Source organism: Chenopodium quinoa, unplaced genomic scaffold, assembly GCF_001683475.1.
Source record: "Chenopodium quinoa cultivar QQ74 unplaced genomic scaffold, ASM168347v1, whole genome shotgun sequence".
Classification (NCBI taxonomy): Eukaryota; Viridiplantae; Streptophyta; class Magnoliopsida; order Caryophyllales; family Amaranthaceae; genus Chenopodium; species Chenopodium quinoa.
In genome coordinates, this window is record NW_018744460.1 from 1573943 (window position 1) to 1597488 (window position 23546).

Consider the following 23546-nt stretch of genomic DNA (forward strand, 5'->3'; position numbering starts at 1 on the left):
GAGACGCTCAGAAGCGTGCCCTTGACCTAATTGACGTTAGTCAATTTCACACTATTAAATATGATTTGGCAACTAAAGAGAGAGAGTTGCAACAGGAGGAATTACTGAAAGAGGCTGTGCTGGCTGGGGATGAGGCCAAGAAGAAAGTTGATGAACTTGAGCTTAAGGTCAAGGACCTCCAGGCTGATCTCAGAGCTCTGGAAGGAGCTGACAAGGAAAATGCCGACCTCCGCCAGAAGAACAGCGAGCTGACTGTCCAACTTGCCAATATTCAGGCGGCCCACAAAAAGGAGCTGAACGAGGAACTCGGCCGCCTGATTTCAGAGAATGAAGCCGACTGCGAGGAACGCATGAAGCTGGCTTGGGGCCTCATCCATCCGGACTCTGACTTTGACTATTTCAACCTCCGTTACTTGTATGCTTCTGAAGTTTATGAAGCTCGAGTACTCGGCACTCCTGCCCCTCCTCCTTTCGACGAGTGGGCTGAGAAGGGGTTAGGGTCAGAGCCGGATGGGGTGCCAATGGGAGACCAGCCGGAACAGCTGCAGGAGCAGACGGCTGAGACTCAGGTAGCTCAAGGGTTGGAGCAGCCTCAGCAAGAAGAGCAACAGCAAGATCAGCAACCATAAACTTCTCTCTTTTTTTACCGGCCTGCGTGCCGTGTATTTTCAATGTAACTTTCCCGGACGGGGGTCCGGCTAACATTTCCGTTAGATTAATATTAATCTATTTAACCGACACAGTCGGTTTTGCTATCTCTATTATTAGCATTTTTTTATATATGCATTTTTACAAGTATTTACAAGTATTTCAGCCGTTCTATATATGCCGGATGAAGTAGCGGGATACCACAATATGCCCCTGAAATGGCTACCTGTTTACCCCAACAGTAGACTGGCAGCCGTTTCATGGAAGCCGGATGGGGGGTCAGTGACTGACCTAACCTTGCCCCGTCTGGTTCACTATAAAGCCGGATGGGGGGTCAGTGGACCTAACCTTGCCCCGTCTGGTACAATAAAAAGCCGGATGGGGGGTCAGTGATTGACCTAACTTTGCCCCGTCTGGTACAATTATATATAGGATGGGATGTAAAACCGTTTAGGTGGTTACGGTGGCCCATTAGGAATTTCATTTTTCCGGATGGACCTCTTTTGGGTCCTTGCCGGATGAATGCTAGATGCAAAGGATCATTTCTAACGGCTGCAAAATTGTTTTAGACAAATGCCGTTTGAGTTATTGGATCGCTAGAACAATGTTCCACCCAGAAGGGAGCTGTTCTCTCCAGTGATTCACCCGGATGGACCTCTTTTGGGTCCTTGCCGGATGAATCCTAGATGCAAAGGATCATTTCTAACGGCTGCAAAATTGTTTTAGACAAATGCCGTTTGAGTTATTGGATCGCTAGAACAATGTTCCACCCAGAAGGGAGCTGTTCTCTCCAGTGATTCACCCGGATGGACCTCTTTTGGGTCCTTGCCGGATGAATCCTAGATGCAAAGGATCATTTCTAACGGCTGCAAAATTGCTTTAGACAAATGCCGTTTGAGTTATTGGATCGCTAGAACAATGTTCCACCCAGAAGGGAGCTGTTCTCTCCAGTGATTCACCCGGATGGACCTCTTTTGGGTCCTTGCCGGATGAATCCTAGATGCAAAGGATCATTTCTAACGGCTGCAAAATTGTTTTAGACAAATGCCGTTTGAGTTATTGGATCGCTAGAACAATGTTCCACCCAGAAGGGAGCTGTTCTCTCCAGTGATTCACCCGGATGGACCTCTTTTGGGTCCTTGCCGGATGAATCCTAGATGCAAAGGATCATTTCTAACGGCTGCAAAATCGTTTTAGACAAACGCCGTTTGAGTTATTGGATCGCTAGAACAATGTTCCACCCAGAAGGGAGCTGTTCTCTTCAGTGATTCACCCGGATGGGTGTCACCGGATGACTGCTCTTTTTGGAGCAGTGGGTTTAACAAGTGTTCTTCCGTCTGTGTTCTTGCACTAGACAGGTGCAAATACAATTGTATGAATGGAAATTATATGCTTTCACATTTCAATCCTTAGAAGTAGTACTTTTTCAAGTTATCTACATTCCAGGTACGAGGCAGCCGCATTCCGTCTGGGGTTTCCAGGCGGTATGTGCCGTTTCTAACTTCTTCAAAAATCCGGTAGGGTCCCTCCCAGTTTGGGGTCAGTTTCCCTTGACTTGGAAAGATAAGATTTGAGAGCCCCCTCATCAGCGAGCCGGTCGAAGAGCCGCCTGAGGCTAAAGCAACCCTCAGTGTCGTGGCCAATTTCCTTGTGAAAAAGACAATATTTGCTCTTATCCCGGGCGCTAATAGGACTCTTCATAGGAGACGGTTTTTCAAGATTCAACCGGTCCTTTACTTCGTTGAGAATGGAGGCACAGTCCTTGTTGAACTCGTACTTTGGCACATACGGATCCGACCTCTTCCTTTTCTGGAAAGGTTGTCCGGATGAGTCTGCCGCCCATACCCCCTTTCTCTTGTCTTCCTTTTTGGCCGACTGGGTAGGCCGACTCTCTTTTTTATCGGATCTTTTGTAATCCGTTGGAAGTTTAACAGCACACAATTCCACTGCCTGAATGTAGGCCTCCGCCTTCATGAGCGCCTCGTGAAGAGTGGAGACCCTCTTCCTAACCAAGTCAAACTTAAAAGTTGATCCATCTTTTAAGCCTTTGAAGAAATCAGTATAGGCAACGTCATCAGACAATCCATGGATTTGGATCCTCATCAGGTTAAACCGCCTGACATATGACCGGAGCCCCTCTTTGTCTCCCTGTTGTATTGCCCCTAGATCAAGGCTTGTTTTCTTGGCAGGGATGTTCATAGAAAAGTTGGACGTAAACCAGTAGGCCAAGGTCCTGAAATTATTGATGCATCCGGCTGGGAGGTTACCAAACCAACGTTGAGCAATCCCTTTCAACGTAGCCGGGAAGCACCGACACCATGAGGCGTCATCCAAACCCTGCAAATACATCAGGTTGGTGTATGCCATGAGGTGATCTTCCGGGTTGGTGGTACCGTCGTAGGCGCCTACCAACACGTTTTTGATTTTAGACGGCTGGGTCATCTCGGTGATTTCTCTGGAGAACGCCGTTGGCTGTTCCCCAAGGTTGAGCAGCCGGAGCTGCCAGTCCATAGGCTGGACGGGCGGCTGATGCTGCCCCCCGAAAATACCTGCCTGTGCATAGGGGGATCCAAAGGGCGTATACGGTGTTCCATGCACTGCCGGTTGGATCATATGCGGGCCGGATCGAGCGGAAACCTCGCTCGTCCGGCTGTCATTGTTTGTTCTCGAGTGCCTTCCTGAGGTAGCATTGAAGCTGTCTCGAAAGGTCGATGTTGATGCCGACTCGGATCGCTGAGTCTTTTTATCTTGGATGAGCGTCCGGGCGTCAGAATAGACTTTCTTGGTTCCATCCGGCTGAATGTGCCGGACGGGCTTTCTGACTCCATCTATAGGAGTGTGCATCTTTGAGAAATCAAAGAGCCTAGCCGGCATGTTTGACTTCGGATGCGGGGTGGATGCTCTACCCTTTACTGTTTTGGCTGTCTTTTTACCGTGACGCCTTTCTTCCGCCTGACCCTTACGGGGGCCGGCTGTATAGTCCAGAAGGCCTTTGATCTCTCCTTTTAAGCTCATCATCATATTCATGAGCTCATCTCTGGAGACTGGGGAGTCTCCAGCGGTAGAGGTTAACCCAAGCGGCCCCCTAGTTGGCTTGCTAGGAGCCGCCTGGTTCCCTTCCCGTTCTCTCTTATCTTTGGAACGGGTGTTCTTGGTCCTTAAAGAGCCATCCGCAGCAGTGTAGGCTTCCAAGTCATAGTTATCGGCTGTATCTTGGTCCGAATGGACCTCAACCTCCCCAGTAGGCAGATTGCCTTGACCAGGTAGTATAGGCTCAGACGTCATCTAGAAAGTACTCTCCCCACAGACGGCGCCAGATGTTTGGGGGTCTTTAATGTCCTTCGGGAGAGTTACAATTTCCTAGCAGACTTCCTTCTTACGCCTGTACCTGCACAAGTAACGGAGACTCCGGATGGGGGTGGGAGTTCCGCCTCCGAAGATTAAGTTAGTATCTTTTCGAAGTGGAATAAGAACAATAAAAGCTTCTCGGTTCGAGAGCGTTTCAGTAGGTTTGGGCTTTGTTTGGTTTTTTGTGTGGTTGCAATTAATGTGTGATCTCCATAAATGAGGTCTACCCTTACTATTTATAGTAAGGGAGAACTGTACCTCAATTAGGGTACAAGGGACACGTGTCGCAAAGGGATTGGGCCTTTGCAGACCGTTGAAAGATTGACACGTGTCAAGCCTGTATTGGGCCACGTGTCTTAGGGTATTTTCACCCTAAACATTTATATATTTTTAAATTTTTTGTAGAATTCACTGGGTCGTCATGGTGCGGGGAAGAATGTAGAGCTTCTTAGTAGAAGCTATTCAGTGGAGAGGTCGGGGCATAGACATGTTAGATCCCGTGGTATTTCGGCCTCGGCTCGTAGAGAACGGATCCACCGTCGGGATGAGGATGACGATGACGATGATGATGCTGAGGAGGGTGACCAGGAGGAGGAGTAGGAGGAGGGCGCATATGAGGATGAGGATGTGGACGATGGGAGTGGACCGTATGATGATTACGGTCCATTCAGTCAGAGGGTTGATGACATGTACGAGACACATATGGTGAAGGTGCGTAAGGGTAGGGGTGGTAGGTTTGTTAGTAGATCTGGCACATAATCTGCGTCCACTGTATCTGGGGCAAGCAGGAAACGGTCGAGGGCCGTTAATGATTCTTGGGTTGTTAGGAGTGAGGTGCCCGGTGGGCCTGTTGACGGGAGTGTGATTCCTAGCTTTCTAGGACACATAGCTGCTCGTATTTGGGAGGACCAGGAGAGGCCTTCAGTTACGGGGTTGTTGAAATGTCATACATGGGAAAAGACTTGTAGCTTTTTGCGTACATGGGCTGAGGCTTGGCCGGCGGAGAGCGAGATGTTCGAGCGACTGGAGGGCACTGGGGTGAATCACGTTCCTGCCACCATGCACGATAAGATTGACAGCATGAGTGCAACAGTGAGAGCTGCTGTTGATAGTTTGGAACAGACCCTTGCGCATTGCGAGTCGGCGTCGAGGAGGGATTACTGATGGTTTTGTCATTTTATTTATAGAGCACTTTAAATATTATCGTTTTAATTTATTAAATTGTCCATTATGTTATAAGTTTGTAACATTTTAGATTGTTCTTTTAGCTTTCAACTTAGACATATTATCATTGCTGTTTTTAAATTTTAACATAACCGTTCGTGGATCCGCGCAACTTACCCATGCAACATATGGATTGCAGTAAGCAATACAATATAAAAAAATAATGTTCTCATTAAAAGAGCAACGTACAAATAAGGTTACATAGGAAGAATGTAAACATGAAAAACTAAAATGCAGCTAGGGTGTTCCATTCGTGGATCCGGTCATGATATAGCGCATCCCAACCCTCTACGCTCGCTGTGCGAATGGTGTACCACCGAGCTATAATCGGTGGCACTGGAAAATCGGATGACATGTCTAGTCAGATGAAATGTCAGTATGACGACCCAAGAAACGCAATAGCTACCTCTCTGACCGGTGTGGTGACAGTCTCACGCGAACGCCAAGGGAGAACTGTGGTACAAGGATAATAAGCTTGACTATGCAATCCCAGCCCGAAATGCATGACTGCGCACTTGTAAATGTTTGCAACGGCAAACAGATCTAGGGGCGCGTCAAAATAATGATTTTGACCGCAAGGTCCACCTCCCCACCGGATACGCCGCAGAGCGCCATCCAAGTCATCCTGGTACACATGACGATAAACATTTCGGTTAGAGGCAATTTCGCTGTACATCAACTGACGCACCAAACCGTAGTTGTCTTCGCCCATTTGAAAAACATCAGCCACGACCCGGAATCCGCAGTTACCATCTCCGACTACATCATTCCACCCTTCCAAGTACGGCATGATGATCGCAGGTATCCTGTCCTTGTACGGAAACTGATCAACATCGTTTCTTCCTATTCACCATATAATTAAACACAGTTAAGAAGGCAGGAGTAACCTTATAAACAATGTGCAATGTAAAAAACCAAAACGTACCAGTTCTCAGGGGCATATTCACAGACGATGAAGATTGACTACGACTAGATGACGATGTCCGACCACGAGCACGAGCACGACCAAGACCACGGATATACTCAAACGCACTCCTGTTCCGCCGTTGCCGACCTCGAGGACGGTCAACTCCTTCGGGTTCCTCAAAATCTAAGGTAGACGTGTGGAACATGTCATGAAGTACATGAGTAGCGTCACGAATAATAGAAGGATGGATGGAGGACACTCGGTCGTACATCGAACGAAACTGCTCCAACTCCTCCTGTTCACGGTCGGCCGTTTGAGTATCTGCATGCTCACCAATAACGAGCGTCCGCCAGAATGAATGAACCTGATCAACATGTAACGACGCCCTTTCTTCTGTAATAACGCGGTGAATGGTGCATGCGCAAGGTAATCCATGAGTTACTGAAATAGCACACCCGCACCGAGCATACACTTCGTCAGCCAAGTCCCTCATCCTATTCAGCTCAGTGAGAATCAACCCCAAGCAGTAGTGCGACACACGACCATGGAGAATCTTAAATATGAAATGGCTATACATCGTACCATGTCGTCGTCTGGAGTTCTCTAGAGAGTTCCTGATGCCGTTCTTCTGAGTTTCAATTGACTTGTCAAGTCTATCGAACAGTGTATCCAAAGCAGCGGTCGATGAATCAATCCAGTCCTTGGTAGCTCTATGAGCGCTCTCAACTCTACATGTTGTAGTGTTCCTGAAATGAAGTACCTGGTTTGTCCAATATTTGACAAACTTTTCCCTGTGAGGGACCCATTGCTGCATCATATAGTCCACCAGTGCCGGACACCGCTGGTACGAATCCCTGAAGTTAGCCAATTCATGCTCGTACGCTTCCTCTGTGGTTGCCTGTAGGATCTTCCGCCACTTACCATTCACCAATCTCTCTGCCATTTCCAAATTCTTGTTGAAAAGGTTGTAGGCTTTCACTTTCACGCAGTTGTTGATGTGCCATGTGCACAATAAGTGCTTCGATTCTGGAAACAGCTCTGCTATGGGGGCAAAGAGACCTCCCTCACAGTCGCTGACGATGGCTGCTGGATGAACATTAGGCCCGATGTAGTTTCTCAGCTTCTCCAAGACCCAATAATAACTTGGAGCCGTCTCATCCTTGATGATTGCATGACCAATCAGAAAGTTCTGGTTCGTTGGAGTCATCCCCATGATCTCAACCAGTGGGAACTTGTACTTGTTTGTCTTGTACATTGAGTCGATCAAAATCACAAATGGCCAAGACTTGATCATATCAGCACAATCAGGATGCACAAGGAAAAGATGAGTCACCTCCGCTGTATCTTCATCAGAATCAAACCAGAACAGGTAACCACGTGATTGTGCCTGGTGTAGCAGCTGCTGTATAGGGTTCCTTCCCTCTGACCGTTCAAACCTGAGTTGCTGTCTGACGTTGTAGACGTGTCTTCGGTTTGGATGGTCTTCTGGAAATTTCTCTAACACAGATGCTAATATTTTAGCAGGCTTGACTTGAGCATCACTCATTTCTTTCACAACTAGTTTCGCAGCAGGACTTAAGCCGCTCAGCTGTCGATGACCCTCTTCATATACTATCATCTCATGGTTGTGATACCCCCATTTAGAGTAACCAATCACTTCCCAACCGTCACGACTCCGTAGTTGTCGGACCTTTACTCTGAACTCACACCCACAACCTTTCCGCTTTGTATCAAACCGAGTGGCTGTACGAAAATCTTTTTCTTCTCTTTTGCGATAACGGTCACATCTCAAAATGCGATCCATTCTACCACCCCGTTGAGATTTCTGAGTTACTACTACCAAGCAAAATCCAGCTGCAATTGCAACCTGTTTTGCCCAATCAATCGCTTGTTGAGCTTCTTCGAATGGACCATCATGTCCAAATATCCCACTGTAATCATTTCCGTCTCCACCATAATCCTGCATCAATTATATATTATAATAAATACATTTAACGGATAATACATTTAATTTCTATATTTACACATAATTAACACAAAAAAAAACATAATTATGTATAATATTATTCATACACATACACATACAAATTTTAAACACAATCATTTATAAAAGTCACATAAACAATTAAATATTTTGGTATACATTAACACAAATCTACTCACTACATACATAAACACATTAAATTATTAAACATAATTTAAAAAAAAACACCGTTTTGAATTTTCAATTTGAAATAAATTAAAAACAACAAAAAAAAAAACCATTTCCAATTTTTTTTTAATACAATTTCGAATTGTCAAACTTAATTTTAAAAAAAAAACCTTTCTCAACAATCAAACTTAATTTTTAAAAAAACCCAATTCGAATTTTCAAACTAAATTTTAAAAAAATACCATTTCGAATTTTCAAACTTAATTTTAAAAAAACCTATTTCGAATTTTCAAAATTAATTTTAAAAAAACCCATTTCGAATTTTAAAAAAAAATCATTTTCGATTTAAAAATAAATAAATAAATAAATTAAAAACAACAACAAAATCAAAAAAGAAAATATATATATATATATATATATATATATATATATATATATATATATATATATATATATAGGTGGCGTCTGCCAGGGCCGCCACATCCACTGGACTGGCGCCTGGCAGGGCCGCCTCAGCCAGTGGAGTGGCGCCTGGCCAGGACGCCAGTCTGGTTGTCTGGGCGTCTGGGCTGGACGCCGGTGTGGTGGTTCTGGCGTCTGGCTTGGACGTCCATGCTACGGTGAGGGCGTCCATCCTAGGCGCCGGAGCCACTCCTACGGTAAACCGTGAATTTTAACGGCGACTTACCTCGTTTTCCGTCGACGACGACGTACCTCCGGCGTCCCCCGCATCTTCGGTCTGCCCTCCGGTCTCCCCCGGCGAGCCAGTACGGCTCCACATTTTTTAAATCGAGATTTGTTCAATTTTAGAAAATGGGCATAATTGTCACACCAAGTCATATTTGTGGGCTTTATATGGTAATTTGCGGGCGATGTTTAACAAATCCCTTTTGTTTTTTCGGTAGCTTTGGAATGAATAGCCAACGACTCAATTAGTACAATAAAGTAGTATTTGTATTCTTTAATAATTTTAATTTCTACTTCTTATTTCTTGTATATGAACAATTAAGTTCAAATGAATCAATTAATAGGTAACAATTTTTTTTATTAAATTAATTATACTTAGCTTGTTTTATTATCATTATTATCTGTTCAGCTTTTAAATACTTGTAATAGAAAAAAATTTATTCAAAATAAGCAGGTTCAATTAGATATGTCCCTTTTATTTTTCCCATTTTTAACATGATGATGAGATAAGCGATATATCAAGAGTTTCGATTTTTTTTTTTGGGTAGCTTTTGAATGAATAGCCAACGACTCAATTAGTACAGTAAAGTAGTACATGTATTCTTTAAGAAGTTTAATTTCGATCAACTTCTTATTTCTTGTACATGAACGAATGAGCTCAGATGAATCAATGATTAGGTAACAATTTTTTTGATTAAATTAATTATACTTAGCTTTTTTGATTAAAGGTGCAACAATATTTTTCAGCTTATTTCTATTTATTAAATGGATTTCTTCCATTCTTCATGAAATGTTTTAATCAAGAATCCATAGAAGCATGTAATAATAATAAACTAGTGTGTGATCCGGAATTTGCTCCGGGTAATACTTTGAATAATTTCATTTTTATATTAGACGCTTTAAAAGACTTGTTAATTTTTATATTGTGGGTAAATTAGAATACAATGACAACAATAACTTATTTGGATTTATTTTATTCTACATTCTAATACTTGTATTATATTAAAATGTGGATTAATAAAACATGATTTAAATCTAGCTAAGATGGTAATACATGTGGTTTTCATTGAATGAGGTTTGGGATTCAAATCTCTATGTACACATTTGTAAATCCCATTTTCTTTTTCTCCAAAAATTTATGATGGGATTCTTAATAAACAAAAATTAACATATTTGATTTTATCTATTTATGTAACACTTTTTATGTTCTCGGAAAAATACGTGTTTTATATACTTTGTCGAAGTTAGATTAAACCCAATTCTACCATTTTTGAAAAGATACGTGTTTTATATACTTTGTCGAAATTAGATTAAACCCAATTCTACCATTTTTGAAAAGATACGTGTTTTATATACTTTGTCGAAGTTAGATTAAACCCGATTCCACCATTTTCGGAAAAATACGTGTTTTATATACTTTGTCGAAATTAGATTAAACCCAATTCCACCATCTTCACATATACTTTTTCTTATAAATCTCAACGTATACATTGTTTAAAAATTACAAATTAATTGCAACTTAATTTTATGAAAATTTTCACTTTTGGTACCACTAAAACACCTCTGTTTCACTTTTGCTACCTCTTAAAAATTTTATTTTATTTTGCTACCACCTAAAACCACATATGTTAAAATTTGCTACCAGTTGACGAAATCTGTTAATATTGCCGTTTGTGGGCCCCACTGCAACCCTGCCTCTCTCTCCTCCTTCCCCAGCCACCAATCCCCTCCCGATCCCTGCCATTCCCCCTCCACCCCACAGCCACCTGGCCCGACTTCCAACCACACCAGCCCAGCCATCCCCCTTGGCGGATCCCCACCCCTTCTCCTCCCCTTTCCCCAGCCAACGCATCAGCCATGAACAAACGCAGCAGCATCAGCCATGAACAGACGCTGCAGCAGCCAACGTAGCAGCCAGGAACATACTTTCAGCCACCAACGTCGACGCTTGAAAACGCCTAGCCACCGCAACCAGCCAACGCCCACTTGAATGCCGCGCAACTAGGAACAAACGCCTTGCCACGGTGCCGCGACGAACAAGAAAACAAAGTCCCAAAATTCGAAGAATTTCGAATCAAAATTAGGATTTTCTAGCGGTTTGATGTTCGATTTTAATCCCAAAACAAGATTTTGGTATCAATTTTCAATCTTATTGAATTAATATGATGATTTTCATTCAAAATCAAATTGGGGAAAAAGTTAGGGTTTTTAAAATTTTTGAATCAAACTCTTTGATTTCAAAACGAAAATAACAATTATTTACATGATTTTGCAATTGAAATCTAAAGAAAACAAAGCCCTCAATTAATTTCGACACAACTTGTCAAATTAGAGGTCAAAATTTTTCGATTTTCCCCTTGTTCGAATCGACCCCCCTACAATCATCATCATTGTCGTCCGTTGGTGGGGGAAAGGGTTTTGGGTGGGATCGCCGGCGTTCGCCCAAGCGCGGCCGCCGGCAGAGGGGAGGGTGGCTGACGGGAGGGGGGGCAGTTGAGGGTACGGTGGCTGGGTTTTTTTTTTTTTTTTTTTTTTTAAACATTTTTTTTTATTTATTTTTTTTATTTTTGAATAAACTTAACAGAATCCTAACGGATTCCGTTAAGTGGTAGTGAAATTTAAATTATGTGATTTTAGGTGGTAGCAAAATAAAATAAAATTTTTAAGAGGTAGCAAAAGTGAAACAAGGATGTTTTTGTGGTACCAAAAGTCAAAATTTCCTAATTTTATTTGACTAATAATTTTATCTTTCTCTCACCTCATCACAATTTATTATTATTTTTTTTTTTACTTCTCCTTTCTTAAAAGATTTCCTCCACGTTTTACAATTTAAAAGAGAACGAAAGTGGTACTTACCCAAATAGGAGAATATGATTATTAAATTACCCGAGTAGCTTCAACAACCATGTAAGAAAAGTCTAATAAAAAGAGTTAGATTTGCACCTAAAAAAGTCAAAACATACAAGAGGGAAAAAAAGGAAAAAAAAAAAAAAAGAAAAGAAAAAGGCACACATCGTTGCCATTTGAAGCAACCAATGGTGATCCCGCTAACATCATAAATCCCAATTATTTTTATTTCAAATTTCCCATTTTTTAACGAACTCAAACTCCCCTTTCTTTCCATCTTCTCCCTTTTCATTCCAACCTCCCTCTTTCTCTCGCCGGATTTTAGGAGAGAGAAAATTCAACCCTCCTTCATCTTTCTTGCTTCCGAAAATGGCGAATGTGGAACCCTTTTTCAGTTGGAGATTCAGCATATTTTGGTTTTTTATTGTTTTGGTTTTAATGGTTGCTGAAATCGGCGTCAATTTCTGTAACTGCGCGAGATCTGACCAGGAAATGCGGGAGAGATTTTATGGTAATAATATCTTCAATTCTACGCCGCCTGATGGTGAGGGTACTATCGCCAAGATGATCGATCATGTGTTGGAGAAGGAGTTTTCTGAGAATGATCAGCCTGAAGGTTTGATGATTTTGGTTTTTTTGATTTATTTATAGGGGTTTTGTGGATTTCAGCTTATCTTTTAATTGAATGTTGAATTATAGTGTTAGCATTGGTGAAAGTTGAGAAAATTGGTGTTTGTTTTGGTTGTTACTCTGATTTTGTGTTTTAATTTGAGTTGAAGTTGTTTAAATTTAGTTGAATGAAGTGTTGCATTTGATTGCGTTGGTATGTATTGTATGAGGTAATTTTGACTTTAGGAATATGATTTGCTTAAGCATGATTACTAGTTTACTACTTCATGGTGCAAGAAATAGCACTAAGAGTGAGTATATTTAATTGCGAGCTTATTCTTATGCATTTGGTTGATATGGCTAGTGTGGCGGATTCCTTGGTCCGTGCCTGTCATTAAGTTTGGATATGTTGCCTTTCGACGAACTTTGATGATGTATGTATACAATCACATTATTATGTTTATCTAGCTGAGTGAGGATGACTTTGAACAATAGATGGGCTTATGGAGAGACTTTTACATATACATTGAATATTAGGGTGAGTTTTACTCAATTAAGGGGTGACTTTATATCTTATTTATTTTTTATATTGTGAACCCGCCTTATCCTAGGATTCTTGTAGACAAATTATGGAAGGGTCATTTTTTGGTGGTGGTGGTGCAGCATATTGTGACCCTTGTGGCCTTGTTCCAGGATTTCTTCTTCATTTGTTTCAATTTTAATACTTTGTCTTAGCCAAAGCTGAAAAGCTAGCTCTTTTAGCTCAGTTCTGAAAACTTTTAAGTTTTGTTGAAGTCAACACCTTTTACTCGCGGGATGTGATTGCTTTGTGACTTAATCAAGATTTAAGTTGCTACTAGCTGATACTTAACCTCATATATGTTGGTTAAATATTTTTTTTTTTATCCAATGTGGTTCCTAATTGATCTTTGCAAACTATCCCCTTCAACTGTCTTTTATCTCCAAAGTCCAACCCCTCCCAAACTTATTTTTGTTTATTTTAATAGAATAGGTATATTGTGGCAACCTTTTACCCTAATTTGTCCGTGAAATCTTTTCTGGATCTGGTGATTTTTTTAGTCAAATAAATAATTTTTACTCTCCCTTCATCTCTAGATTGTGTCTAGGAACTTATTAATTCATTTTTCTTTTGGTACTGTTAGACATCCAATTATGTTTTCAGTTTTCACAAGGCCCTCCTTTTAAGGAATTTAAAGAAGCATGTTCACTTAAAATTTCAACGAGTTTTAAGGTCTGCATTTAATTGATGTTGAGGTTGTTTTCTTGATCACTTGATGATAATGTCATTTTTAAAATTCTCTTATGATATATTTTCCAGGCTCTGATGGAAGTAGTTTCAACACCAGTGTTGCTGACAAGCAAGTAGGTTCACAATGCCTCCAAATTCTTGTTTCTGATTTCAATAATTTTTAATAGTTATTTTTGATAATTGTCAGGTACTCTGTTTTTATTACAAGGCTTATATTTGGACTGATTTTCTGATTACTTGGAGTGTGAAAGTATTTAAATTAAAATTGTACTATGTGGTCTGGCTGCTTAACTTCTTAAGTATTCTGCACATGATGTTCTTTTTCCCCTTGTCTATTAACGAACTATTGAGTGTAGTCACTAGTCAGTAGACTATTAAGGTCTTATGTAAGATCATAATGATGATGAACAGTAAGCCGATTGTTTATGATGCATTTAGCACGTCATCTGGCATCTAGGTGACTTCATGTAGGACTGTAGTAGACAGGGGGGAGCGAGATGGGCTTCTTATTCTCTGATTAATAAATTAGTTTTGTCATGCAATTTTTATCAATCCTAGAACCCCCAACATCGTTAATCAATTATAGATGAACATATGCATGTATGGTCCGATGTTCAAACTTAATGTTATTTGTCTTGTAAAGTACATGCGAGGTGACATATTATCCTATGGATAGCTGAATAAGAGGAAAATAGTAGGGGTTTTGAAAATTACTAATTGCTAATTGTGTATTTGGCACCATATGATCTACATGTCGATGTAGTGATCTTTGGAAGCTTGAACGGAATTTGATAGCATATCTAGTTTTTATGAAGCAATTACTTTCTCTGTCCTTAAACAAAAGCTCCCCATTCCTCTTAAAACTTACGTCCTATTTAAAAGCCCCATTTCTCATATTGGGTGGCTGATCATCCACTAGGGGAATGGGTTGGAATGGCTTCAAATCCTTTCCAATGTTTGGTTGGACATTTTTTGCTATGGAACCTTATAATATTAGTATCTAACTCCATACCAATCCCCTACAATGGACATTTTTTGCTATGGAACCTTATAATATTAGTATCTAACTCCATACCAATCCCCTACAATCTAATCCCCACCTCAACCCCTAAGATTCTAAATCCATACCACCCTAGATACAAGTCCTAAATAAATACAAATCCATTCCGATATTAAACAAACATATTAAACATGGTATGGGATTTCCAATCCATTCTGTTAAACGGTTGAACCAAATGACCCCTAAGTTCTTCCTTCACACTCCCGTTTAAGAGCCCCACTGGTTTTGATATGGTAATGCCCTTTCTTCATACACTTTATTGCATAGTTACATCTTTCTTCATTACTTTTCTTTTAATATCATAGGGTGAAGTTTTTAATTTTATTTATTTTATTTATTATTTTTTTTCTTCCTTCACTTTTGGTTCATGTAGCCAACCCCACTTATGGGATTAAGGTTTTGATTGATTGATTGTCTGTCATCGAGTTACTGTTCTATAACTAATATTCTTTCATTTCTCTCATATGAAATAGTTAATTTACGCATGTAAGCTACAAGAAGTTGTGGGTCTTTTTTGAAGCATGAGGTTGCTGTCTGGGTGTTTATCTGAAGACAACTTCTAATTGATTTTATTCTTTCTCAATAGGCTGAGCTTGAGACTGTTGCTAAAATTTCTCATGAAAAAGGCAAGAAAAATGAGACAGGAGAAGCAAAGTAAGAAAATAACTGGAGGCATTATGCAGTAGTTATTGCATTTGTCGTATCTGATTCAATCTAGATTTTTGTTATTTATTTTTATTTTATTCTTGCCAGAAAGGTAAAGTAGAATAGTTTACTTTGTTTAGTTTGGTATTTTGATTCTTATTCTTTACTTTGTTGCCAACATAACCGTGGCAGTGGAACAAAGGCCTTTCAGATCCAAGATGTTTTCTCTTTGGATAATGAAGAGTCTGATGACATGGCTACATTGATTGATAAAAAGGTGCTACAAAGTCCAAAAATGGATGCATTCTTGTTCCGAAGTACTTTGCAAATAATTTATTCAAATTTTCATGGAATTTTTTGGACAGCTCTCATTACATTGTTCTCCTGCAGGATAATGTGTTTGTGATGTCTAACAAGAAATCAAAATATCCAATTCTTCAAGTGGATTTTAGGTATGTGACTAATTGCCTTTTACATCTGTCTGTCAACTATTAAGTTATATGTTTTTTCCTTATTTTTTTGTTCTTCTTAAGTTCAAATAACTGAAGTTACTCATTATTATGCGAACACAACTAGGTGTTTATGTGGTGCATTTTCTTTTTGATATTAATTTTGCTAGATTTACAATTTGTCTTTGCTTTGCATTTGGAACAGGTTAATCTCAGATTTGGTTATACTGATTGTATCTGCTGCCGTTGGAGGGATTATCTTTTCGTGTTTGGGACAACCGGTACTTTTTTTCTTACTGCTTGGGTGGTGGTGGTTTTGGGGGGGTGGGGGGGAGGAGGGGGGGTTATTTGCAGTTGGCTTATGTTTTATACTTGCTGTTGATTCTAGAATCTAGATAATGAATTTATTTGTCTGCATTTATTCATATTAAATTTTTGGCTTTCATAATTGAAATGCAGGTTATTGTTGGCTACCTCCTTGCGGGATCAATGATTGGGCCAGGAGGTCTAAATTGTATCAGTGAAATGGTTCAGGTGAAGTTAGACTGCCTTGTTTCTTTATAAATATATTAGAAATTCTTTGACTTGCTCTGCTTATAATTTGTCGTGAGTATTTGTTCGTATGATTTACGAATATTTAGTTTTTCGTGCTCTTCCTCAGCTTTTGTGGTCGCCTTAATATCATATTTTACGTCAAGGTCATTAAATCCACAGAAGTATTTTAAAGACAGCATGTAGAGAAGGAAATATGTAGTTTATTGTACAACAGTGAACATAGAACATTTCTTTTTTCCTCTTGTGTGTGTGTGAGAGAAGAGAGAGAGAGAGAGAGAGAGAGAGAGAAGGGGTATTTGTAATGGACTGATTTTCTGGGTTTATAATTCTGATTTAATTGCAGACTTCCCAAATTACCCCTCCTAAAGCCAGTCTATTACTGTATTGTATCAACATTTGTTACTATGACTTGTGTATTGAAATTTGAACTGTAAAGTGTGACCTTTTGAGAAGAGAGACTTGTATAGATGAATGTTTTTTGTGTGTAGCTTTTAATCCATTGCCTCTGATAATTTTCTCTTTTTACATGTGTTTAGCTTTACCACATTTTGGGAACTTGTTTCTTCAGCCATCTAATCGTTCTGTATTTTTTTTACATGTTTTCTTCTGTATAGGTTGAAACTGTTGCACAATTTGGTGTTGTGTTCCTTCTATTTGCTTTAGGATTGGAATTTTCCATGACCAAGGCAAGATTTTTTTATTTTATTTTTCTTTCCCTGATTATATCTTTATCTGTGTTCTTGCTGTTGCTGTTAATTTGACTATTTTGATGGAGAGTTTCATTACATTAAGTATATGTGTTCATTTTGAGCAAATGAACATAAATAAATCAAAACCATAAATGTATTCATATTTTATGGTAGAAGCTGTATTAACTGTAATTTGGTGCAGCTCAGAGCAGTAGGGCCTGTATCTGCTCTCGGTGGGATGCTTCAAATTATCGTATTCATGTTTTTGTGTGGCATAACTGCTATGGTAAAGTCTCAGGATCCAAAGTTGTACTTTACTGAATTAATTTTTAGGCATAAATTTGACGTCGAGGTGGTTATTGTGACAATATATGACTATCCCTGCAGATATGCGGAGGAAAATTGTCGGAGGGGGTGTTTGTGGGTTCTTTCCTATCTATGTCGTCAACAGCTGTGGTATATCCTTGTGCACTCTTGCTGTAGCCTGACAGTTTATTATATTTTAATAATGTGGCTGCATTCATCACATATCAATCTTCCATTGTAAATCTTTATCTAGGTGGTGAAATTTTTGATAGAAAGAAACCAGAACAATGCTCTACATGGCCAAGTAGCTATTGGGATACTTATCTTTCAGGTGATTTAAAATTGAACTTCTTGTTGAACTTGGATCTTGAATTAGTTATTGTTTCATATCTGTTTATTATTCTGCTTTGAGAGATTTCAGGATTGTGCTGTGGGGTTATTGTTTGCATTGCTTCCAGTTATGGGTGGTAACAGTGGCCTTCTGATGGGAATTGCCTCAATGGGTAGATTGTAAGTATTTTATGCAGTCTGCAAGATCACTTTGTTATCAAACTTCCACATCCAAAACTATGTTTCTAACTCGAAATATTTTGTCCCAACGTTTACTCCATTTGATGTTACTTTTTTTTTTTTTTAATCATTCTATTTTTGACTTCTAATTTCAGGTTGTTGATATTGTCTCTCTACCTTGCTACTGCATCTATATTAACGTGGTCATTTATACCTCGTTTTCTAAAGCTGATGATACAGCTGTCATCTCAGGTGAGTGATAGTATTTTGTTCCCTGTAAAAGTAATAGTTGAAACTTCAAACTTGTAAATTTTCTGAGTTAGCCAATGGAGTTCACATTTAATAAAAAATTGGTGGTCAATTGCAGTTAATGGGGTCACGGGGACCATAAATTCTTAATACTTAATTTGGTAGCTAATAAGCATTATATTGTGTGGGTCTCCTTAAACATTAGTCCTGAAAGGATCTTCATTTAAGAGGCTTTTGTAGGAGAACCAAGGAGCCCAAATGTTAATCAAAATTCTCTCACAACACAACAGTCACAAGTATGGTGAGGAATGTTATATGACATTGGAGAGTTTGATTCTTGAGGCAGATGCTTTAATATTTATCAGTGATTCAGCATTCCCTAATTAGTTGGTTGTACTTTCATTTGGTGGTAATAATTGAACAAATGTCTGGATTCCAATATGGGGGTAAGGGAGGGGAAGGAAACAAATAGAGGTAAAGGAAAGGGAGGGGAGGGTAGGGGCGAGGAAAAATAAGAAGAGGATTGTCATTTTTTCCAAAATTTCAAAACTATTGAATGATTTTCATTTAAACAGGAAGGAGAATGGATCCTTATAATTCCATTTTCTTTTCTTCTTTTTTAGCCCCTTGCATATCAAGACAAGGGAATATGGATGCATCTACTCTTCCCTTCCTTTTCCCCAAATACTCTCATGAGTCTCGTCACATTGAAAGTGACAAACTAGAAATGTGAGGCTTTTGATAGGCTAATAGCAATGAATAAGTATCGACCTTATTCATTGCTGATTGTGGTTGATGTTTACTGTCCTTAACTCACATGCTTTTCTAGTTGGTTTTTGACCAGTCATTGTCAAAATATATTTTCCTACTATGTTCATTGTTGTGCCTACATAGTACACAAGATCAAATAGTATATTATAATCTCCCTTCTTTCTTCTTATTACTAAATTACGCCTTTTTTAAAATTTATTTATCCAATTTACCATCTACTTTTAATAAATATGTTGATTGGCATTTATGTCTCTCCCTTTTCAGACAAATGAACTTTATCAACTTGCTCTAGTGGCATTCTGCTTGCTATCTGCTTGGGTAAGTACTACCAACACAATCACTTTTCTTCTTTTGCTTCTTTCAAATAACCTGTCTTTTGTGTTTCCATAAGATCTGTTCTTAGGTTTTTTATTTGCTCCAGCCTGAAATAATTCGCACTTGTGACTTAAAATAGTTTAAAATAATAATAATAATAACAATAACAATAATAATAATTTATGCATGTACGTCTATGCATAAACAAATGCTGGCTTTTACTAGAATCCAATATTCCAACTTAAGTTGTCAATTCTGGAATCTTTGTTTTGTTTATAGCTTGTGTGCTAATGTTTCAATTGCATCACCAATTTTGGGATATCTAATAGTGTCAATGCAATGACTTCTAAATTTTTATTATTAGCTTACTTCATGTCTTTAAAGTAACACCAATATGCTATTGATTTAGACAATTGGTTTGAAAGTTGAGATCGCTGTTGTTATGACATATAGAATTATGACAAGTGTTATTCTGAAGAAATTTGTGTAGTTTTTGTACTAGTTCAATGTCATGGATCTTAATTACTTTGGTACTTAAATACCTGTGGTTGTTTGGAATATATTTTCTTATGTGGGTGGCTACTAGTGACATACTGTAGAATTTCGTATTTTGTCATGTAGATCTTAAGCTCTCTTTGATGGGGGTTGGGAGTTTGGGTAAAGAACAATTGTTTGTGGGAATTTTGTTACTGTATCAGTGTATCCTTTAAGTGAGATTATTGTTGGATAATATTTTGTTATTTTAACATGAAGGTTTCACTGTTTGGAACTGGATGAAATTGAAACAGTTGGTGTTTCAGTGTTGGGTATCTTTTTTAAACATAGAATGAGTGATTATCAGTTGTGCTCATTTTTGTTGTTTACGGTCTTTCCAGTGCAGTGATAAGCTTGGTCTTAGTCTGGAACTGGGATCATTTGTAGCTGGGGTCATGATCTCTACGACGGACTTTGCACAGCACACTTTGGACCAGGTATGCTTCTGTATATGAACCAGAATTCATTTATTCGAATGTAGTTCATTTATAAGCTTGCCTATAGCTGGTTACATTACCAAGAAAAAATATGTCAGTATTCAGCTGTTGTCAATTTTGAAAACAGATAAAATGTCAGTGTCACTGTTATAGAAGCTTCTGTAATAATTGTCTGCTCAACAAATTTGCCATTAATCTTTAGTACTTCTGTTTGCTTCTGAGCTATATTTGCATATGAAGCCTTTATGAACAGTATTTGTTTCTTAACTTGTACATTGCAGGTGGAGCCAATTCGTAATCTGTTTGCTGCTCTTTTCCTTTCCAGCATTGGAATGCTGATACGTGTGCAATTTCTTTGGCTTCATGTGGATATATTGGTTGCATCAGTTATTTTGGTTGTGGTGTTTAAGACATCTGTTACGGCTGTGGTAACTAAGGCTTTTGGTTACAGTATCAGGACATCTCTTCTTGTAAGTATAGCTTCTGAAGTTCGTTTTATTATGAAGGTAGAGAGCTTGCACGAAATTGACTTATGTTGAAATGACACAAACAGGTTGGATTGTCACTTGCTCAAATTGGAGAATTCGCTTTTGTTCTTCTAAGCCGTGCCTCTAATCTTCACCTTATCGAGGTATTCTCTTTTTTGAAAAACCATTATGTTTGTTTCTGTTTGGCATCATATCTTGAAATCAGCTTACTTGTCTATTTTGGGGACACATGGCTGGAAACCGGTAATGGATGATTGAAAATCTGTTTTTTGCTCTCTATTCTGAGAATCCCTTGCATAAATTTAGTGTATATCTAGAGTATATTCGAAATAATGCCAATGTGGTTGATAGACAACTATTCTTGTTAACTTTGAGGCACTCCTTGTGTACTTCAAATTCTTTTCCATAATTCAATATTATTTTCTATATAAAATAAAAGCTTTCGCTGTATCTGTTTTCGTTGATTGTTTGGCAAAATCAAGAGCTTTGCCAACGCGATCACAGTGCTATGTGTTTCCTTATATTCCTTTTTTTAAACGTGGTTGATATCTCTAGTACAACGGTGACGCGGAGAACGGTGAGTAGTATTCCAAATTTGTGAAAAGTCTTTCTAGAATTGAGCTCCATCATGTGTTTGTTCTTAATTTACAAATGATCTCACTTTTTTATCAGTGATTTTTTCTTTGGTGGCCAACTTGTTTGTTAGTTTGACTGGTCAAGAGTAAGGTTGTATACTTTTTGAAATTCCCAAGCCCTTGCAGTAATGGACTCTATTGTGCATGTTTTGTATGATTACTCTGATAGCATGCTTAATTTAATCTTGACTTCTGATTTCTGAGTTTTGTTCAGTTCTGCATTGCCTCTTTTGCTTGGTGTGGCATTTCCTAGAGTGCTACTTGTAGTTTCTGCTAGGTTACATTGGTAGAGATAATAAAGCTAAAAGCTGGATGCATCAAAATGAGTTTGTTTATTTCTACTCATTTCTTTCACCCTTTTGGGGCTGTGTCTTTTCATCCTCCACTTAGGATTACTCCTTTTTTTTGTATTTCAGTGAAGGTGGCTAGCAGCAACTTTCCTCCTGTATTTTAATGCGACTTACAGATTTTTTATTTTTTGTATAGGGGAAAATGTATCTTTTACTTCTTGGAACAACTGCTCTTAGCTTGGTAAGCTTTTTCTGATAGCATATACTATTACTTTTGCTGATGATTATTTACTGTGCATAAAAAGCTTGTCTAGCTTTTACAACATAGTTCTACGGCTAAATCTTGTTTTTACTGAAGGTTACCACTCCTATCCTGTTTAAATTAATGCCGGCTTTGACACATTTGGGAGTTCTCATGCATTGGTTCCCTTCTGAAAGCAGCATACCAATTGAGGTTCTCTCTCTCTCTCTCTCTCCCTCTCCCTCTCTCTCTCCCTCTCTCATTTACACATGCACATGGCTATGTTGGCATGCTTGCATAATTTGATATAATTTCTTGCCCTCGCGGCTGCTGTGTGAGATAGTAAATACAGTCACTTTATAACTTGTAAGAGCAAGAGCAATTTACACTTAAGCAACGTAATATTTACTTTTAACCTGTAAATGCAAGAATATTAGTGGAGACGAGCTTTCACAAGTATCACAACCATCCATTTTACTCCTTTTACCATCTTCATAAATTATGGGTGTGCCTGTGAATTCTCTATGAACACATTTAATGAGCTGTGTAAAAAAGAGAAACCAGTAACCTACACATGGTATCCTCTGCATGGTAACCTCTACATGGTTACTTGTCCACTGTAAGAAGCCTTTAACATAGAGGTCACGAGTTTAACCCCTCGCCAGGACACATTGGAGAGGGGTGCTCCCCCAACTCTTAAGTTCTATCCCTTGACTGATCTAGAGATTTCCCTTGATTTGGGCTGAGGCCCTGGTATACTAAATGAAGCTTACAAAGTAAAACTGATTGTTAATTTCATTTTGCATTTTGGTTCCTTCTTGTCTTAGCTGCAGGAGAGAACTCCAATGGTTGATACACGCAATAGAATGTTGTGACCTTCAATTTGTATCATCGTCTAAGCATATTAATTTTCTAAAAGAAGTGGCTTCGGGTGTGATATTCAGAGTGAAGCTTGTGACGAACCTGCATCATGTTAACTTTGACAGAACTTGATAGTTGGGACATGGATGTATATATATTGCTACACAAATTTTGTATTCTTTTGGATTGTGTACATATGTTTCTTCACGATGTGCTCGTGGGTCTCGGCGATGCTTCAACGAGTGCAAAACAATTGTCATTATCATTGATCTTAGTTACCGTACACAACCTAGGGATAGACCAGGAAAGTTTGAAGTGTAGAGCTTTTGTAGTACAACAGTATATTGGAAGTTTTGTTTCCTCCATAAGATTCTAGTTTTATTGTAACATTGTAACCTTAATTTAAAGTTCAGTTTCTAATATAAATGAATACAATGCAAATTCTTTTCTCAGTTTATGTAAATTTATTTTCAGGAGCAATTTGTTGTCATTTATCAGAGACCAATATCTGCATCAATTTTTTTTAAAAGTAAGGAATTCCTTAGAAAGACTTTATGCATCAAAATTTATAATACTACGTAATAAATGTAGTATGGAATAGAGTTAATACAACTTATACAAGGGACACTAATTCAACTAGCTTAATGTAGGTTAATATATGTCCAACGTTAACCAACATTGAGTAATTAAGTGATCTTTTTGCCATGAAACTTTCCCACTAGACTTGGGATGTGTTGGTAAAAGTATTAAGATAAGAAATAAAATGAATACAAGAATATTAGAAGACTCTCCTCACGAGTAGAACCATTAAAAGCTTAG

At 38.8% G+C, this 23546-nt stretch overlaps 1 protein-coding gene across 3 annotated transcripts; it reads left to right on the forward strand.

Moving 5' to 3' along the window:
• The first annotated feature begins 11400 nt into the window (after positions 1-11400).
• On the forward strand, positions 11401-23204 carry LOC110697164 (K(+) efflux antiporter 5-like). Of its 3 annotated transcripts, none has more exons than XM_021874509.1 (20): positions 11401-12429; positions 13762-13805; positions 15339-15406; positions 15590-15674; positions 15788-15849; positions 16052-16127; positions 16306-16380; positions 17016-17087; positions 17293-17376; positions 17478-17546; positions 17650-17727; positions 17818-17906; positions 18062-18158; positions 19191-19244; positions 20117-20212; positions 20494-20682; positions 20766-20843; positions 21822-21866; positions 21984-22079; positions 22700-23204. In XM_021874509.1, exons 1-20 carry the CDS (start codon positions 12183-12185, stop codon positions 22739-22741), a joined length of 1746 nt encoding a protein of 581 aa, XP_021730201.1. In that variant the 5' UTR covers positions 11401-12182; the 3' UTR covers positions 22742-23204. The 3 variants fall into 3 exon arrangements, with proteins under 3 accessions (XP_021730201.1, XP_021730202.1, XP_021730200.1); XM_021874508.1 differs by having other exon boundaries at positions 11405-12429; positions 22694-23204; XM_021874510.1 differs by lacking the exon at positions 17016-17087 and having other exon boundaries at positions 11402-12429; positions 22694-23204.
• The last annotated feature ends 342 nt before the right edge of the window (positions 23205-23546 follow it).